This window comes from Thunnus albacares, chromosome 14 (genome assembly GCF_914725855.1).
Source record: "Thunnus albacares chromosome 14, fThuAlb1.1, whole genome shotgun sequence".
Taxonomy (NCBI): domain Eukaryota; kingdom Metazoa; phylum Chordata; class Actinopteri; order Scombriformes; family Scombridae; genus Thunnus; species Thunnus albacares.
The window spans coordinates 16235170-16255354 of NC_058119.1; the positions used below are offsets into that span (position 1 = coordinate 16235170).

At 38.0% G+C, this 20185-nt stretch overlaps 3 protein-coding genes across 6 annotated transcripts; 2 read left to right on the top strand and 1 right to left on the bottom strand.

Annotated features, from left to right (window-relative positions):
• Nucleotides 1-1077: 1077 nt before the first annotated feature.
• ppa1b (inorganic pyrophosphatase 1b) lies at nt 1078-6206 on the bottom strand. Of its 2 annotated transcripts, XM_044372718.1 has the most exons (12): nt 6062-6206; nt 4407-4481; nt 4228-4292; nt 3323-3376; nt 3031-3150; nt 2832-2918; nt 2537-2663; nt 2306-2433; nt 1883-1968; nt 1703-1778; nt 1551-1590; nt 1078-1435 (listed from the first exon to the last, which is right to left on the bottom strand). In XM_044372718.1, the coding sequence occupies exons 1-12, from the start codon at nt 6120-6122 to the stop codon at nt 1404-1406; spliced, it is 951 nt and encodes a 316-aa protein (XP_044228653.1). In that variant the 5' UTR covers nt 6123-6206; the 3' UTR covers nt 1078-1403. The 2 variants fall into 2 exon arrangements, with proteins under 2 accessions (XP_044228653.1, XP_044228654.1); XM_044372719.1 differs by lacking the exon at nt 4407-4481 and having other exon boundaries at nt 6062-6202.
• A 2201-nt stretch (nt 6207-8407) lies between these two features.
• Nucleotides 8408-13152, top strand: eif4ebp2 (eukaryotic translation initiation factor 4E binding protein 2). Its single transcript, XM_044372720.1, has 3 exons — nt 8408-8735; nt 10604-10783; nt 10917-13152. Exons 1-3 carry the CDS (start codon nt 8603-8605, stop codon nt 10946-10948), a joined length of 345 nt encoding a protein of 114 aa, XP_044228655.1. The 5' UTR covers nt 8408-8602; the 3' UTR covers nt 10949-13152.
• A 1345-nt stretch (nt 13153-14497) lies between these two features.
• On the top strand, nt 14498-18720 carry rps24 (ribosomal protein S24). Of its 3 annotated transcripts, XM_044373394.1 has the most exons (7): nt 14498-14567; nt 15233-15298; nt 15408-15617; nt 16932-17045; nt 17317-17319; nt 18000-18020; nt 18631-18720. In XM_044373394.1, exons 1-6 carry the CDS (start codon nt 14565-14567, stop codon nt 18003-18005), a joined length of 402 nt encoding a protein of 133 aa, XP_044229329.1. In that variant the 5' UTR covers nt 14498-14564; the 3' UTR covers nt 18006-18020; nt 18631-18720. The 3 variants fall into 3 exon arrangements, with proteins under 3 accessions (XP_044229329.1, XP_044229330.1, XP_044229331.1); XM_044373395.1 differs by lacking the exon at nt 17317-17319; XM_044373396.1 differs by lacking the exons at nt 17317-17319; nt 18000-18020.
• Nucleotides 18721-20185: the final 1465 nt, after the last annotated feature.

The window sequence follows — 20185 nt, forward strand, 5'->3', positions numbered from 1 at the left end:
AACACCTGAACAAAAAATATGGTGTGTTGGAGTGTGGAGTGTGGATCTGTCAATGATGGTCATGGTCATGTATCCTGGAAATGCCTCCAAAATAACCAAATTCTGGGAACCAGTATGTCCAGCAGTGGTAGAATATTAAGATATAATGTCCCTATGGATATTTCTCTGCTTTACTTAAATAATTTTACAAATGGTCCTTTACAGTGAAAGGATGAATATCTGGTTAAAATATTAATATCGGTCTGTGAAAAGGCTATAACATGGAAATGGGGTAAAGCTGACCCACTGGATCAGTAGACACACACTGTGAGATTATTAGAAACCCAAATAGAGAAAGTGGGAGAAATGGACATAATCCCAAAGAAAGGAAGAAACACTGTGGACTAAATTGAAAGTGACAATGATCTGTCAGGCATATATATTTCTGATTTGATTTATGGATGTTTTCCCTGAGCTCACGTTGTTTGTTATTGTTTTGCATATCAAAACAATAAAATAAAACAATGTTTGAAAAAAAAGAATACCCATGTTTACCATTTTCCCTCAAGTCTGCATTTTTTTATACCCTTATACCAGCAACATAAAACAATACAACTCCACAAATAAATGTTATGATTAAAACATTTAAATTTAATTCTTTTTACTGTACTTGTCTTTTTTTTTAGTAACTTTGAATGTACTTTTGATTTTAATGTATTTTTACTATTTATCAATAATATTAAGAGAAATGGAAAATGGAATTACGGTCAAATAGTACACATTGGGCCTAATAGTGCACCCTTATGGAACAAACATTTAAGCCAAGGGAATCAGATGATATGACCTAACACACTTAACAAACAGCCATATGAAAACAGTAAGTATCCATGTAAACACATTACATTTAGAAGGGAGAGGTAATGTAGGGCAGTGAACACAAGGTGGCACCATTGTAACAATGAGAAAAGTTCAGTTTAAACTAAAGACTGTATAGAAAAGACTATTGAACAGGAAGGTTTTTAAGAATAAATTCTGCAATAGAAAAGTGTTACGCAATTATTTTATTTTAATAAAAAAAAAAAATAAAACACACTTTGATGATAATTTAACTGGAGAAGCTTTATTAAAGCAGTTCAGAATAGCATACAGGGCACAATTATCTACTAGGCATTGTATCTGTACTTGGTTTTTGACAGCACATCTCCAAAGAGATCTTTGTTAAATAAATGGAAATTCATTGGTCAAGACATGAGCACTTTTTGACGTTTCTTTTTCTCTACAGCATCTATCCACTATGTGTCCATCTACAGGAAAACAGACAACACAGACCAAACCTGCCACATCCCATCCCACCATCCCATTGGTTCCTAATGTGAAACATCTTCAAGAATTCCTATTTTCCTCCAATCCAAGCAGCTGGTGGTTTACTTCTTCTCATAGTAGAACCATTTATCTACTGTAAATGAAAAAAACAACATAACAGTGAGTCACAGACAGATTAATCAACCTCAGCAGAAATTAGATGTGCTTTTATTAATCAAGGCAATATTGACAAGAATATATATTGTTACCTGATGAGGGGAAAGGTTCCTCTTTTCCACAAGGACATGTCTAAAAATACAATGAAACATCCATTATGAAATTGTATTGAAAAAGGAATGATGCCTGATGTTGAAATTTCAGACCATGTGTTGCCAAAAGAGATGAACAAACTGTTACTTACCCCACCAACGGTAGCTTTAGCCTCATCCGCTGAGCAGCAGTAAGGGCTGTCGCCGGCCGAGACACAAGTGTTTTTGCTGCATTGTGTGAAAACATACAGTCATGTGATCAAGAGCCATCAATGTATGTTAGTGTTCAATTGTTCTAAAAGGAACTGTATTTTTATCTGTAGGGCGTTTACCAGTTCAGTTCCCCAGCACTGGTCTTTTGGGAAATGAGGTCTTTCCAGAATGTGTGAGTGCTCTTGATTACTTGAATGGCAAAGTCCTGAAACACAAAAAGTTTTCACAGGTAACAACAAGGTTCATGCAAGAAAATTTCTATTTTAATTCTAGTTCAAGTGAAGTTTTTAAAAGGCTTGCAAGGACCTCTATGCCTTTAAAATGATGGTATCACATCTCACTGATCAGTTTACTAGAGAAGGTTTGCACAAGTTTGATCATTAACTGCAATTCTTTGACAGTGTACTTTTCTTACAGCAGGACATGTCAATTGAAAAAAAGAATCAAGGCAAGTTTTACAAAGCAGAACACTGCTTAAGATCAATCATAATCCATTTGTTACATTAGAAATAATGACTAAATAAAGTGTGTTAGTTGGATACCTTGTCTTTGAACTCATCATTGAAAGCAAACCGGTTCTCTGGTTTCCCATCTGGCACTTTGTACCTCCTGAACCAGTCGACCGTGGCCTCCAGATAGCCAGGTTTCAGGCGCTTGACATCGCTGATGTCTGAACACAGACGGGGACAAAAAGACAAGTTCAGAATATGATTGATGCAGGAGTGTTCAGACAGTCAGACAGAAGGAAAAATGGGGGCATTTGAGGTCCTTACTGTTAAAGTCGTTGGCTTCAGGGTCCTCCACATTGATTGCAATCACTTTCCAATCAGTCTCACCCTCATCGATCATGGCCAGGATCCCGAGTACCTTCACTTTGATTACTTCTCCACGGGAACACACCTGAGGGCATTTCAGTTTGCTGTTCATTTTCGGTTTGCAGAGCATGCATCAGCTCAATTATGCTTGATATTAATGTACAAAATGAAATGATTAGTCACTGTGAATTAACTGATCTGTAAGACATTGAACATTTTCATAAGGCTGTGAAATCATCAGCTGGTGTCGTACCTTACTTCCAATTTCACAGACATCAATGGGGTCGTTGTCACCACAGCAGCCAGTGTCTCCATCTTTGTGTGCTGGATCTTCCCATGTCTAAAAACATCACAAAACAAGGCAGTTTTCAATATTTTGGAGGACTAGTCTTATAAATGAATGCCATCAAAGTTTCAGAAGGACACATTAGCATCAGAAACAAAATACTAACCTGAGGTATGGCTCCGTAGTTCCATATGTAGCCTTTATGTGGGAACACATTGGCAACATAACGCAACTTGCCCTTCTTCACATCTTGCTTTATTGGGTTCAAGGGGTCTTTTGTAGCAATCTGGGAATAAATTGCAAAATCGTTACTCTTTAAGATTTGCTCAGTGTCGAATTACAACAAAGGAGCTTTGAATTTGAAGCTTTGGGAAAAAAATAATTCATCCATGAATAGCAATAAGCAACATTAAAACAGATCCAAACGTTGATATGGGATGATCATTTTAGTTTCCTACCTCCATCTTTGCATTTGTCCATCTTGGTACTTCAACAACCATGTTAAAGATGTTCTGTAAGACAGAAGAATCTGTTATAATCTCACAATTTGAAATGGTACATTATATATATTATGTAACATTGCATAACTACCTCTTTAATACAACTAACCCCAAGTTGACCTGAAGATGACACAATTTAAAAGGTGCAGGTAGGATTTAGTGGCATCTAGCAGTGAGGCTGCAGACTGCAACAAACTGAATATCCCTCACCATCCCCTTCCAAGCGTGTAGGAGAACCCACAGTGGCCACAAACCTACAGTGGGCTACTGTATAAACATGATGGTGCAACATGGCAGGTTCTGTGGAAGAGGACCTGCTCCCTATGTAGATATAAAGGGCTCATTCTAAGGTAATGAAAATACACATTGATTCTTATATTCAGGTGATTACACACTAATTAAAACGTACTTATGAATACTATATTCCATTTCTGCCATGTCCATTAAGCTAGATGCCACTAAATTCTACACACTGCACCTTTAAACACATCACCTTTACATAATATGCTATATGCTAGCTTTTATTACATTGGTCCAAACTCCATAAATATGATTAATTGTTTCAGAAAGATAAGATAATAGATCTTGTACTGCAATCACAAGAGATATTGGCACAGCACAGAAAAATAAAGAGTAAAGGCCATCGCCTTCGCAAATAGACTATGACCTTGCTATTCTGGAGAGCATTACCTCAGGACACTTTCTGTATCTGTAACTGATATACTGTAGTTTACCGAAATCGGTGGTTTAACCCACAGAACTACATATTCACAGCAGCACTGCAGGTGGCTTTTTTTCACTGGTTAGCTTTAAAGGGTACACATTTAATATAAATTTAATGGGGTGAAAGTGACAGACGTTACCTGACTCTCATCAGCATACATTGGTATATCATGGAATGGTGAAATGTACTTTCCTTCAGCATTTTCTGTAAGACAGTGAGATCAGACACTGTATGAATATGATGGGCAGACACAAACAATATCAATAAACAGCTTGGTGATTTTCTGAGTTTTGTATGTTTGTGTGTAACGAAATTAACTCCCGTTGGTTGGCTGCCGGAGTCCATCCAAGTGGAACTGCCGCTTGACGGAAGGGGCGATGGAGGTATTTTTCCCTAGGAAAGACAACCACTAGGTTTTTTGCCTCCATCAGAAGAAATGGACAAAGGCTAGAATGTGTTATGCTTATGTGCTACTATATACACCATATATATACGTTTTTATGTACTCTCATATCCACTTGGTTCACAGATGAACAGGAGGTTAGGTTAGTGAGAAAACACTGGTTGTGCTCACAAAATTGAGTATCCAATTGTACCTTAACACATATAAAATTCACGTATCACACGCTATCTCGGAAACTGGTATGATGAAGGATTCATCCTAAGGGGGGATTATGTAGAAGCGAGAAAACGTGATAGCATGTGGAATTGTACCAAACAATACACAGAGCACTTCATGTTTAATAAACAACTGGGTAACCAGAAGAGATAGATAAGGAGTTGTTTATGAAAGGTCTGGTTACAATCTCTGGAGAGCCAAATACTCTTGTTGCCAGGCCACTTTGACGCCGATCACTGACACACCCAAAGGATGTGAGGCCACCAGACAAACAGGAGACATCTGGGAATAGTCCAACTCCCATTGGTCAAGATCCAAGTTATGATTGACTCAAGGAAGTGCCAAAAATCACGTCCGCTTTAGTATAAATAGGGGTTGGGTGTGAGTTGAAGGGGCCGCTGCATTGGTGATTTTCTGAGTTTTGTATGTTCGTGTGTAATGAAATAAACTCCCGTTGGCTGTCTGCTCATTTCTCTGGTCTCAGTGTTTGGTGTGAACATCTTTAATATAGCCTTAATTGAAACCCTGATATTAATCTTACAAAAAATTGCAAACACACAGCTACTGTCCAACCAAAGTCTTATGTTGCCTCTGTATCATTATTGTAATGCACATGATCTGCATTCAGAGACCTTAAAGTCTTGCATTTTGATGATTGAGAGTTATGACTTTAGGCTTATTCTGACAGATTTGTGACTTGACCTGGACATTTCTTGAGAAACTATGAACTATGACAAGAAACTATGCAGGCCTACAACAAATTATGATAATGAATAACCAGTCCACAGAGAACACTTTATCCAACAGGATACCAACTCCCAATCTTGAGCTGCTGACTTGTCGATATCAATGCATTTATCAACATTTTATAATCAGAGAGGGTGTTGTCCCACCAAACACTGAGCTTTTATGATTTACAGGACGTGTTTAAGCACCGTGCGAGGTTTCCCGTAACAACCAACTTCCTTCTATAATAACAATAACCACGTTCAGGCAAGAATAAGTGATTATCTTGGTGTAAGGTCGATGACGAGGCATTTTGTATGAAATCAGTTCATTTTAATTACATGAGATCAGTGTAAGCCACCAAAACCGGCACAACTGGTTAGCACATTCTTTCAATGACTCAACAGAGACATTGATGCTGTCCACACAAAGTGAAGGATCTGCGTGTGATTTCCAATAAAAGCATATATATCAGTACTTTCACTTATATGATGAAACAAAACCAGCAACATTAAATGAATAAGTGACACGTGGGAGTTTGCGGCTAGCCTGTGTAAGTTAAACGTTAGAGTCCTAAAAGTAACACACAAAGACAAAAGTTTAACATCTCTGTTCATTTTCTACTTACTGAAGAACAAGCGGTAAGTCAGAGAGTTTGGGTTCCCCCTCTCTTCCACTGTGAAGCTCATGTTTTACTGCAGGTTTGAGTTGCTGTCTGGCTCTGGGAAGGCGGATGGCGTCGGAAGGAAGCCTGTAAGCTCGGCTCGGTAGTGGTCTTGTATAGATGGTAACCCTAGCGTTGCGAAGACTCTCGCGAGATTTGTAAGGAAGTAATAAATTCAGCCCCCACCACATTTCCAGTGATCATTTTAACCCAAACTATGATCTTTCCCTAATCCTACCCAAGAGGATTTGTGCCTAAACCTAACCAGACCTTAACCACAATGTTGTTACATCATAAAACAGCGAGACAAAATATTTTGAAGCGGCTCGCGAGAGTTTCGCAAAACTAGGGTTACCATCGAGACATGACCCTTGGTAGTTTGTAGACAGAAAGGGCAACGCGCCTGCGCAGTCTGGAAAATGATCCATTCAGGGACTATCGGACATATTACACTTCCTAAATACCATCACAAATATGATTCATTCAGCATGAAAACGAGTGGAAGTTTGCACTGCGTATTAAAACAGACCTTGAGACATAGCCCATAGAGGTACAGCTATGTTAATACTGCATTTTGATATGACACTGGTCCTATTTAAAATGCCATCAATTTTTCAACAGGAGTGAGTCAAAATATTGTGTTATTCGATTTCTTTAATATCACTCAGCTACGAAATATATCTAAACACTAAAACCTGCAATAATATCAATATAAATTGAATTTTAAACACAAACCATACCAAATAAAAAATCTAAAAAAAACACACACACACCATGGAAGCACCTTACAAAAGCAAAATAATAATAAAAAAAAAACTTATTTATTTCAATATTACCAATCTGAAAATGTTGTCAACTTTATCAAGCAGCAACATAGTTTCACTTTGGATTCAAAAGAAGTTATATGGTGGACGCAGACTGTGTCACCATCTAAGGTATGAAATCTGCTGATCATAATTAATTGTTGTAAAAGTTTACCTTCCATCGTCTCAAAAGAGTATATGTGAACCCCATTGTGATATCTTAGGGTACACGTCATCAGATACGACACTTGTCTTTAGTTGAGCTGGCTTTAATGTAGTAACGGCCAACATGGGGACACAACTTCTCTTAAATACTGCCATAACATTCTGTGTAAGACTGTACATAATCCCTCTTACTGGCAAGTGGTACCAGAGCCCTCTACTGGCTCGGGGCTGCAACGACATGCAACAATCACTTCATGGCACCCATGTAAGGGGCAGTTCTCCTCATCTATTGCTCTCGGTCAAAGGTAGTTTGGGGACTCAGTTTTGCCGTTTGCACTCGTGGAAAATTAACGAGAAGAACTTGATTGCAGCATCGAGCTTCTTATTTAACTTTTAGGAATCTCGGACAATACACATTAAAACGTGGATATTTCATTAACTTATGTTCCTTTGATTTCCCCTCGATTATTTATAATTATGCTGACTGTGTTTTGTTTGCTTGTTTTAAAGCCTTCTGTTCGCTACACACATGCACACAATAAACGTTTTTGATAGCCAGTTGGTTAGTTGTGCTAGTTAAGACTGAGAGGAATATTCAGGCATTCAAACATAACTGTTGGTTTGATTTCAGGCTAATTATTCATATTGAGAATGACTTTAGGCGATATGACCAGATTAGGACACATCAGGTTAAATTTAGTCTATTAACTACCAGCTGACAGAATTTCTAAACAAAAACACGAAAACATAAACTATAAAAAAATAAGCTGGCACCAGGGTCAGACTTTACCATTAGTTAAGTTAGGCAACAGCCTGGGGCCCTCAACTAAAAGACCCCCAAACAGCTATAGATTTACTATGTTTAGATATGACAAATATTGAAGTATGTTACCATTGTAACTCATTGCGCCCCAAAATAAATTGCAAAAGGTCACAAAGGACATAAAAAACGCTGCAGATTCAGATTTTACCCTCAAAATACAACGAATAAAATATGATGCATTATCATTCATTAAACTATCCAGCATTATGTACGGATTAAAAGCTCCACCCCGAACACAAGTCTACAAATCTAAGTACATTGTGCTAACAATACCCCTCTTTCACTCTTTACTTTTAAGTCAAAATTTGAATCCAGCTTTCACATTATTTTTATTGTGCTGTATTAATAGTTTGACTCAGGAAAAAAGATTTGAGTACTTCTTTTAACACTGTCAGTACCAACATTCCCAGTTCAAGAAATGGTGAAAGTAAGTTTTGCCCGCTGGGGCCCCCAAAATCACTAAACCCGCCCCTGGTTGACAGCCTCTCAGGCTCCGCACAGCTGACTTCATATCCGCCCGCAGCGTGTCGTGCTTCCTGCCTTGCTGAGGGAGGGGACGGTGCTGACGGCTGGGAGGACGAAAGGAGAGACAAGAAAGCTTTTGGAAAGAAATAAGAGAGTGGGGAACGGCCCGGGTTTCCACCGTCCGTCGGGAAAAGAAACACCCCCCAAATTTCTGTAGCTGCTGCAACTGTCACCCAATCGGCGCTGAAAATGTCGACCAGTCGTCAGCTGAGCGAAAGCAGGGCCATCCCGACCAGGACGGTGTTGATCAACGACACAACGCAGCTACCTCATGACTATTGTACCACCCCTGGAGGCACTTTATTCTCTACCACTCCCGGAGGTAAGAACATGCCGCGTTTAATTTGTCACATTTTTTGCACAAAAGCCGGAGAATATTGGCTTTTTTTTGTGGTGTTTGTGTTCTCATCATTCCCACCAGTGTTCCTGTCACTGTGGCCTATAGGCTGCCTTGTCATCCTGATCAAAACAAAAACAAAGCTTAGTCCCGCCCCCTTTGTCTCCTGCCTGCTTTGTGATTGGCTGGTTTGCAGCGCAGAGATTCTGATGAATGTTTTGTGCATATATATATATATATTACAGTCATGAAAGGAAAAAATGCAGGTGAACATGTTTTGTTCAGCACCAATAGCAAATGAGTATGTGATAACCAGTTTCAGCTGTGTGTGTCATAATGTTTGGAGTACAGCCAGACTGCAAAGTATGATTCATTACAGTGTGAGGATGTACCTAACGCTGCAGAGATCTCAACAGTGTGTGTATTTCACAGGCTTTAAATATTTACAGGAGCTGCTTAGGAATAATATAGTTTTTCTGTCAAGGGATATTGTTTATCTAGATTAGATTAGATTAAAGATTATTTTCATAATTAATCGTTTTGCCAGTGAAATGTTAGAATACAGTTAAAAATGTCCATCATACTTTTCTCTGAATCCAAGCTGATGTCTTCAAATGTGTTTTTTTGTTTGACCAACATTCCTAAACCCAAAAATAGTCAGTTTACAATGATATAAAACAGAAAAAAGAAGCAAATCTTACTAAGCTGACACAAAAAATGACACAAACTATTAACCAATTATTAAAATAGTTGTAGATTAATTTTCTGTCAGTCAACTAATTGATTTATCAATCCAGCTCCAGCTTGTTATTGATTTATTTCTCTTTATATCTTTTATTAGGAATACTATTATTTAAAGCAGTTGGCATGGAGACATGGCGGGTGGGTGCACATAGTTGAAGGAGAGTAATTATATGCACATCACGTACAGGTGCAAGGCTATTAGAAAGCAATTTCAATGAAAAAAGGTAACGCCAGCACATAGCTAGAAAAAAAGCACGAAGTGAAACTAAAGATGAAAAGCCTGATTAGACAGCAGACATTTTGACTTGTCTAACAAAGACGTAAGCGACAAAATGCTGCATTGCATTGTGGTGATTGCTGGAGCAGAGCACCTGTGCTTTTCCCAGTGCAACAGGTCAAAATGTCTAATGTGAAAAACATTTATGAATCTGATTAGTTTGGTAATAAGCAGGAGTGCTCTGATGCTAGTAAGAATACCAGGATTGAGGTTAGGAAACTTAATTTGCAATGTAAAATTACATGTATAGGACAAGATGGACAGATTTTTGACAGGACAGAAAACATACACAGGTGACACTCATCAAGCATTCAGTGAAATCCAAAATATGAGGAAGCCTATGTTGCTCTTGTTCACTGTCAGTATGGTGGGAAAGCCTTGTGTCTTATTGTGTGTTTAACTAAACATATTAATTTGCACACCAGCCAAATCCTTTAAGGGGAACCATGTTAAAAAAGAGACATGCAATTTGAAAATTTAATGAGTTTACACTTTTTTTGGCTTCCAAAGGCGGACATGACAAAAAAAATAGTTAGAGAACCACTAACTCAAAGCAAGTCCAGTCACAATGGTTTGTCCCTGTTCCTTACATTTCACATTTAGTTGTTTCTTTTCTGGGTTGAAAATTTGATTGCCAGCTCCAGTGAGATTTGCTTGTTTATAGTCAAAGCCCTGCATCTACTACAGAACAGACTGGGGTTGGTAGAGATAAATCCTTTTCCCTGAAGAACACTTGTTGTGACTTGGACACAACACATTTGACAGCACCAACATATGACATTTCTTCTGAGGAAGCATGAGTATTTAAAACTTGAAATATGTCCTGTTGCAGGAACCCGGATCATCTATGACCGCAAGTTCTTACTGGACAGGCGTAATTCTCCCATCGCCCAGACCCCACCAGCTCACCTGCCTGTCATCCCTGGAGTGACCAGCCAACATGTCCTGAATGAGAACCAGAAGAATGAAGCCAACAACCACATTAACAACCATGATGGCAAACCCACTACCGGTAAGAACAATGATACAGTAATCGTCTTGCATCATAGGAAATGCTCAGTATAGTCACCAATCCCTCCCTGCTGAAACTTGTGACACCCTCCGAACATGTCTCAACATCTTATTGTCTCTTTTTGTTTTTCAAGGTGATGACGCTCAGTTTGAAATGGACATCTAACTGACTGGAACCACACCAGCAAAAGCAAATGACCTGGCATTACACGTGCCAGTGGCTTGGCTTGTAGAAACCAATGTTGTGAGCCCTCATGGCAGCCATCTTCTTTAGCTCTCTGTCTCGCTGCTGGATGTAATGTGTGTAAACCATGGGAATAACAGTATATCATACATACAGGTACAGTGCGGCCAACTGTGGAAACTAGCTTGAAGGTTTATTTGAATAGATTTCCATGGTTACCAGTCGCTGTAGAAATCATCAAACCACACAACAAGGGAGCGGGCGTGAATATTATGCACCCAGACAGTCTGTCCAGTTCGTAGATTGCAGTGCTCATCTTACAGCTTTCTGCGAGTCAGGATCCTCAACAGGGCACTGCACAAAACTGACAATTTTCCAACTTAACTGGGGGAGGGAGTGGTAATTTTTAGTACTGGCCTTAGAATCAGTCAAAAGCTTTGATATTCATCACAGTCTTTGGTTTTGAAGACCTTTGTAAGCATGTTATTTAAGTGATTTTTCTTTTATTTTCTTTTTTTTTTTTGGTTTTTGGAACTACTTGAAAAGCTCCACAATCTATTATTGGTTGTTTGGTCTGTTTAGTATCCAGTGACAGTATGTAAAGGGATGCTGTGTTTTTTTTATTTTCCGATTAGTTGACAATTTCATGCCATTCCAATAATTTATTTTCAATCACTAACACAAGCCTGTGTGTCGGTTTCCAATTTTCAGGGGAAAGTATTTTTTAAATGACGTTTAGGCCACGATTGAACTGTTCATCAAATAATTTTGATTCCCGCTACTCTGTAAGACTAATTATAAATCCGGCAACTGAGAATGAACTTTTCATTTAGAATAACATTTCAGTATAGTATAACATTATCAAGCCGGCTGATTTATCACTATTTTGACCTTGCTGTGAATATTATTTACACATTTCTCTCCTGCCAAGAAAAGTTACTCTTTTTCTCTAGATTTGATGGTTACTTAATAGATTTGCTGTGTTGGCAAGAGCTTTGTGTTCATAAATTAAGCAAAGAGGTAATACTTGACAACATCTGTCAGGTGTTTTTGAATATCCAGACCATATAAACATTTAGAACAATGTGGAAATGGTTATATCCCAATGTTAGTTTTTGGGGTGAAATACGAGAAGATTTTTTTTTTTGGAAAGACTTGAAATAATCCAGATGTTTTATATGCATTTTTATTTTTTAATACAGTTTCATAGTATTGAGGGTATCTGTTTGGGAATAAGCACTGTCAAGCCTTAGGATTTGTTAGAAGTGTCTAAGAGTCAGAAAATAATGTTTGCATCAGGCTTGACAGGTGCTGTCCCTTTTATCTACAAATCTGTCCCCAGTGTCCTTAATCCATCTTACATTACCTTATTCTTCTCATGTCTCATGTGTGTCTGCCCATGCCTTACTTTACATGAAATGCAGTAACTAAAACTAGGTTCCTTGTCATCAATTTGTACTTTCCAACAGATGTTTATTTTTTCACTATAACATTGAACAGGTAACATTGTATTTAGCAACTGAGCAAAACAGATACTTGTAATTTTTTTTTTTCCTACATTATTTCCTTCCTCAAGCAGGTGTGAAGTTTGGATGTGTGATGACGCACATTTGGTGCACTTTTGGGATGCTGAAGTTCAGATGGCGATGTGGTTAAAAGAGTGCCACATGTTCATTTATTCCTAATAGTTTTATTTTTACACCACAATCATAGTTCTGTCTGCTAATTGTCCAAGTAGCAGCTCTGAACTTGGCAAAGAAATCACCATGAAGTACCAGTTTTTATCAAAATTCATTCATGAAGTTTGTTTCTCGGTATGACTGGAACAACTGAATGGCTGAAATGATGTCTATCAAAGATTTTATTCTTTTTTCTTTTTGGCTTTGTAATCCATTCTGGCCATGTGTGGTGATGAATACATCGAGGGGTTGCTTGAACCCGTTTTGCTTTGCACATTTTGGTCAACAAAACTCTTTATATTATGGCATCATGATTCAGATTGCAGATTTATTTCGAATCAGTTTGGTTTGACAATGAGGGCTTAACATTGTGTGTTGAACGAGATTTTAAACAAACTTACTGTAACTTTCTGTTCTGATTTTAAATAACTTTATTTTAAATGAAACTCCAATGCCAGTGGACACTGTTGCTGCAAGATCAATAAAGTTCCGTAACAAAGAAAATAAGACGATGTGTTTTTCGTGTTGTGGATGAAATCATGTAACACGACTTAATAAGGGTCATTATTCTCACAGTGTTTAAATGAGGAGCAGAAATCTCTCCTGTATGTTCTTCATGTCATTAACACAATGTTCCACCATCTCGGTGGCACTGATCTAAATGCTGTGTAGGAGACAAGACTCCTCTCTCTGCATCTGAAACATCACATCATATATACACATTAACAAACTAAAAACAAAATCTCTTTGTGAGCATTTTATGACATTGTTTCCACTCATTTTGTCATTCACGGAACGCTATCTCCTTCTGTAGTGTCCTAAATCAATGTAACACACTTTGTATTGTGGAAACTGGTTATGAAGGTATTTTATCATGGAAACAACTGTCTATTCTGGAGCCACATTGACCAAATCTACAGAGATTTTTCATAAAATCTACACTAACATAATAATGATAATAATATAATAATATCCTTATTTATATAGCACTTTTTAAAACCAGTACCAGTCATGATAGACAATGTTGAGTAAGCACATTATGGGTTATTTTGAGTTGTCATACTGGGGATGGAAAATCTGAGGGAGTGAGGCGGTGTAGAAAGGAATCAGCTCTGGATGAATTGCAGGAAAGGAGAACAGGTGTTATGGAATGGGATCAGATTCTAAGTAATTTTGTGCCAATAAAGTACAATATTAACCAATGCAGGTTATTACTTTGTGGTCATGTATTATAGAGGTGCCAGCTATGTCAAAATCTTGTTTTAAACCTCCATTGTTGTAGTTTATATAATGCTCGCATGGTGCACATTCCTAAATAGAGTTGATTTGTGATATCTTCTGTGTGATTTGTGATGTGTGTCAGATTTAATTAAATCTGACACACATCACAAATCACACAGAAGACCTGAGGCCAGATAGTGATTATGCATGAGTACTGTTTGGTTTCTATTCTGAATGAGGAGCTTTGGATGGATTCAGATTCAGACGTTGTGTTACTGGCGTTTAGTGGGAAGAAGAGGAACTGCAGCTGGTGTTCGTTTTGGTGACAAATTATCACACTCTCATTTTCAAACACCCCGTCGCGCGATTTTACCCAAACTTTATTGACTTTTGTTCATTAATATCTGCAAGCTGAATAAAATAATGTTTTGGGGGTAAAATCTGTACCACTCAGCTTTCCCCAAAGAGATATTGGACGTATAAAATACGTTATAGGTGCGATTTCTTTATCCTGCATTTATAATATAACTGATAAGCAAAAGAAAAAAAAAGAAAGTGTATTCTCGATTTTTTTTTTCTAAAACGTTTTACAATCAGGCAACACAAGGACGTACCCACTCAGTTTTCTGCAGGCATTAATCCGGTCGCCTGCTGGTCCTTCCTCCTTTTCAACGTCCCTGAGCGAGGCCGGCGTCAAGATGGTGAGTCTTGTGGCAAAAATTGAATCAAAATCCACCGATCATCTAGTTAATCCTTCCATCAATACATATTTCATGCAGACTAAGTGACCGTTAAAGTCTGCTAAACAATAAAATGTCGATATTGATGTGATACGACATTATCTGACAGGAAATTAAACTGTGAAATCCAAAATGCTATCATGACTGTTAGTCGCTACAGATGGCACACAGGCTGTATTTACCTGCTTTTGAACGGGTTGTATAGTCTCTAGTTTTTATGTTAAGTAACTTATATTCACTATAGATCTACTATAACATTTATAGTTGTCTAAAGACACAAAACAGTATGTATATGTCAAGTAGTGGTTACCGTAGGAGCGCTACGCCGTAGCTAGAAGAGGCTAGCTACCGATAGCTTTAGCGAGGCCCGCATTTTAGGTGAGCAAAAGTGTTTAACTAATACAGTATTTAGCTTCGTCAGTTGGCACATTGTTGGTTATTAAACGATGTATCAAGGCTGTGGGAGCATGTAAGTTCCCGGGTTAGCCTGCAAGATGCCTGAGAAGCTGTTGTGACAGAACATAGTGACACTTGCGTTAAAAAGTTGGAGCCATCAGTGTTATGTGTTGAGACTTGTATTGGACATATTGTATGATTTAGCCTTACTTTTTATGTTGCTTCCTCAGAATGACACAGTAACCATCAGGTCCCGCAAGTTCATGACGAACCGGCTGCTTCAGAGGAAGCAAATGGTAAGACGCAAACCCTTTCTACATGTATATTGTGTTGATCAGACCCTTAGCTTCATCATGTTATACACATGCGTGTGTGTGTGTGTTCATTGGTCTGTTCTTTCTGTAGGTTGTCGATGTCCTGCATCCAGGCAAGGCCACAGTCCCCAAGACTGAAATCAGGGAGAAACTTGCCAAGATGTACAAGACCACCCCTGATGTCGTGTTCGTCTTTGGGTTCAGGACCCAGTTTGGTGGCGGCAAGACAACAGGCTTTGCCATGGTGTACGACTCCCTAGACTACGCAAAGAAGAATGAGCCCAAGCACAGACTGGCCAGGGTGAGTTTTTTAATTTCATTTTTTATTATTTGTTTGGGAATTTTGCCATCATTTGATTGGTGGCTCTTCAGGAGAGATACAGGAAACTGAAGGTCTTAAGTTGGAATGGAAACAGGGAAGTTGCAGTTATGGGATGCACATTAACTATTAGGCTGCCGGGACACCCTAGGGTCAATTTTTAGCCATTAGTTGAGTGTCTCTGTGATTGTCTTGATAGTTTATCTCGACAAATCAAGACAAAGAGTGGACATTTATTTTAACATGTGATTTTTTTTTAAACTGCAGAAAGCATCCAAGTCCCACAACTCCTGCTAAAAGTAGAAATGCCAGAAGCAGCCGGCTTTTCTATGTTATGTTGTTCTATGTCTTAATACCCCTCTAGAGCTGCTGCAATAAGTTGATTAGTCAATCAACAGAACATGAATCAGCAAATATTTTTGATAATTGGAAAATTGTTTTGTTTTTTTTTTTTTAAGGAAAAATGATGGAAAATTAGCTGGTTGCTGCTTCTTAAATGTGAAGATTTGAAGCTTTCCTGTGTCATATGTGATAGTAGTGAATATCTTTTAGTTTTGGACTGTTGATCAGACAAAACAAGACATTTGAAGACATCACCATGAGCACAGCAAAATTAAACTGGCATTTTTTTATGGACAAAATGACTAATTGATTGAGAAAACGATCAGTAGATTAATCAGTAAAGTCATTAGTTGCAACCCTACACCCCTTGCAGTTGTAAGATACTGAAAGATGTCACATGTTTATTTTGTAGAAGGCAGCATTTGACAGTATAGAGGTGGATGATGGGTACTATTGGAAAGGTATGAAGTTAACACCGTAAAGTAATTATCCATAATTCATGTGGATAATGTTGAACAGTTGTGCATTGTGTATGTATGAAATTTAGTTAATCCCATTATTAATATAAGTTCTGTTGTATTTTTTTCCCTGGGTTCTTGTGAATTTCCATAATCTCTTCTAATTAATTCCTGAGGGAATCCATCTAAAACTGATCAGTCTTTTTTTATTAATGTAGACATAATGTGCACTTTGAGTTGCACATTTGTTAACTTAAATAATATCTAAAACAAATTCATTAATGCTTAAGGTAGACCCCCCCCTAATGTAGTTCTCAAGCATTTCAAGTCTGTCAAATTTATTTGTAGTGAGATGGTACAGATCAGTTGTTGCCAGGCCACCAATGCTGGTCTGAGGGCTGGTCAAGAATAATTAAACTTTCATGTCATTGTATGTTTTGCTATGTATTGCATGTAAGATCATATAATTAAACTTGCGTTCATCTTTGTCCCTCAGCACGGTCTCTATGAGAAGAAGAAGACCTCAAGGAAACAGCGCAAGGAACGCAAGAACAGAATGAAGAAAGTACGAGGCATCAAGAAGGCCAGTGTGGGCGCTGCTGGCAAAAAGGTATTGTGACCGTAGTTTTATGCACTTGGTGCAAAGCGAATATTTTGTCTTTTTTTTTTTTTTATTCTCGTATCTGTGCTCAAAATTAAAATGAGTATTCCTTAAAGCAAAGGAAGGTGTTTGTTAAATTCAGTACACTTGATTCTTTCTTGATTTTCATTGTACACCTGTTCTTTTCCTACCCTGCTAATCTTTGTTTTTCACAACTTTTACTGTTTTAATTTCCTTTGTCATCTTTCCAATCATATCAAATGTTCTTCGGGAACTGTAGAAGGTAAATGTTGTTCATAAGTAGACTAACTGCAGTGTGCAGATAATCCAGGAGTGATAGATACTGGCTAACTCCTCCCTTTTTACACCCTCACCTTCCCACCTAAGAGTCATAGCCTTTATGCTTTTCCCTCTGGATGCACAGTAGCATCCAATCAGAAGGGATTTGACCCATTATTTAATACTTAACCTGGTCATTCCTACTCCACTGCTCTACACTAATGATGACTAGCTTGAACTGGAAACTAATAGTGTTTTTCAGACTGTATTTTTCAAACCTAATGACGGTGTGAGAAGACATAACCGCAAACGCAGAAGTAACCACTACCTGGTTTTTGTTTGAAGGAAACCAAGCATACTTCTAGACCCTCTGGGGAACAAGTCACTAGTATAAAGTCACTTACAATAGACCCCTGAATTTCAAAACCCTGCTGGACTGTCTTAAATACCACATAGTTGCACCTGTAATAACTAAAGCTCAACTGGCTCTTTAAAATGATGCAGTCCCACCATGTCTGCCAGGGTTTTGATTGGCTTGTCTAAATGTGGTGAATGACCTGTGGAGTGCAACCACTACAAACCCATTCAGAGATCGTTTCTTATGTTTCAATTTTCAACGTGTTAACTTTTTTTTTTGTTCCATCTTTTGTTCTTGATTTTGCTTCCCATGGATTTCTTTGGCAGAAATGAAGTGTCAGTGTGCAGGTATAGCAGCACAACAAGCATGGTGTGCCATTGTGTTGCACATCAAAAGCTGATAGACCTGAGTTGTGTCGTGCATGTCACGCCCTACTTTCCCCTGCAGTCTCCCCCTCAGTGTTTACCCCCCTTTCAATGTTTCACACTCCCTGCTAATAGATTTTCCCTCTACCTCAGTCCTTTGTACCACTGTCGCTGCTATAATGGGAATATCAGTAGGCCTTGCCCACTCTGCTTACATTTTAACAGACAAGTGCTTTTACAATGCTTAAAATCCCTAGTTAATAGAAGCAGAACTTGAGTGTAGCATGTGTATCTTTATTTTTTTGTTTTTGTGTGTTGGATTTGGGGCAATTGAACTAAAAGCCTGCGGATGTGTGAATTTGTCACTGAAATTTATGTTCTCAAAAAAAGAAAACAACTTGTCTTACATGAGTCATAACAATGTTTTTTGTTATAAAGCATCAAACTATGTTGGGTTAAAATTGTTTGTCTAACCTAAAAATATTATTTGTCTGAATTTGCACTCTTTAACTTCATATCACATTGTCAAGAAGTTTTTTGTTGTAGAAATCAAATTCACTCTGGTACTAATTTTGCTTCTATCTCCCTACAGTGAGCCCGGACAGCCAGGGATGGTCTCCGTGCTCAAGATGTTCTTGTATATTGTCATCAAATAAACTTTGGAAAAAATTGGAAAAAAATATCTTTTGTCTTTGGGTATATTTATTTGAAGAACTATTTTCTGATCCTTCATATTTTTAGACAGCTTAACAGTATAACAAGTTGGGTGTACATAAATCTCTTCATAATTACATTTAATTTAGTGTGGTTTTCATTACAAAGTACACAATATTCAGTGGTTTGGTTGTGATTCAGATTTGACTTTCAAATTGCACGAATTTAAACTTAAGTGTTAGTGATATCCAGTATTACAGTAATAGTTTTAAAGTTTGTTCAAAGATTTAGCTGTAGTAACCCAAATGGCCACTTGAGGACTCCCTTTGTAATGACATTACTACTTTTTTTTAATATATATTTTTAATTACAACTCTGAGGACTTACTCAAAATATGTACTGTGACCACTTTGTGGCACATTTTGTTCTGAACTTTATACTTTTTAATTTTCTTTTTTTTACTTTTTAGAACTGTAAAATAAGTAATGTAAAAAAGTATCATTACAGTGATAGTTTTAAGTTTGTTTAAAGACTTAGCTGTAGTAACCCAAATGGCCACATGAGGACTCCCTTCGTTAAAGGAAATGTCAGACTACTTAGGTACACTGAAGCCATTACTGTAAGTATATACCTGTGAAAAGTATTTTCATCATGAGGATTCACCACCGATTCATCCTGGAGGCAAAACCCCTGATGAATAAATTGTGCTAATACACTGTTAGGCCAATCTGTGTGTGGACTTGGCCTTTTCCTGTTTATAAACACCATTTGGAACAGAATAGATATCCCTCTTTGCGGTGTGACCTTTTCAGAAAATTTGCATAGAAATACCCTGAGAGAGTGTGTAAATGAAGTGATTAAAATGCCAGGGAATGGTCTGTCCTCAGGGTAACCCCCCCCCTCCCACCACCACCACCACCCTGTCTCAATATCCTCCATTCTTTTATGGATATCAGCATTTCCTCATATCAGGGATGCAGGAGCTGCAACTACAGTCTGTTCTTATGGAATTTTTGGCGGGAAAAATGTATTTTTCCTATAAGAAGCCAAAGAGGAAGATGTAGCTCTTAATGCATTAATAATAAAAACTGCATATAACAAGAAAAATACAATCTGTCATTCACTCGTGCACTAAAATACCACAAATGATAACTTGCAATGACCTTCACCTTCTTGCAAGTAACATCTCGCACAAGAACATTACCCAGAGTGCAACAGCAGCGCGTTGGGGACTGCACTCAAGCACTATATGTTACACATATTATACATAATTGTCTTCAGCCCTGCAGTTTGACATATTTTCATGCCTCCACAAAGTCTTGAATATAGGCCAGACATTTCTCTACCAGAGTGCTCAGTGCTAACAAAACCAGGCAGAAAGGGAAAAACAGTAGCTCGGAGGCACTTCCATTGACACATTTTGAGTCGTGGGCTCTTCTTTCCCAGTAGAAAGGCCTATATATACACACCCAGCATCCCCTGTGGGCTTCTCT

Coding starts and splice junctions, on each gene's coding strand:
- ppa1b (XM_044372718.1), bottom strand. CDS start 6,122: ATGAGCTTCACAGTGGAAGAGAGGGGGAACCCAAACTCTCTGACTTAC. Junction 4,293..4,406: donor CCGGCAGCCAACCAACGGGA/GTTAATTTCGTT, acceptor ACTGTCTTACAG/AAAATGCTGAAGGAAAGTAC. Junction 1,969..2,305: donor ATGATGAGTTCAAAGACAAG/GTATCCAACTAA, acceptor TTTGTGTTTCAG/GACTTTGCCATTCAAGTAAT.
- eif4ebp2 (XM_044372720.1), top strand. CDS start 8,603: ATGTCGACCAGTCGTCAGCTGAGCGAAAGCAGGGCCATCCCGACCAGG. Junction 8,736..10,603: donor ATTCTCTACCACTCCCGGAG/GTAAGAACATGC, acceptor GTCCTGTTGCAG/GAACCCGGATCATCTATGAC. Junction 10,784..10,916: donor TGATGGCAAACCCACTACCG/GTAAGAACAATG, acceptor TTGTTTTTCAAG/GTGATGACGCTCAGTTTGAA.
- rps24 (XM_044373394.1), top strand. Junction 15,299..15,407: donor TGCTTCAGAGGAAGCAAATG/GTAAGACGCAAA, acceptor TTCTTTCTGTAG/GTTGTCGATGTCCTGCATCC. Junction 15,618..16,931: donor CCAAGCACAGACTGGCCAGG/GTGAGTTTTTTA, acceptor TTTGTCCCTCAG/CACGGTCTCTATGAGAAGAA.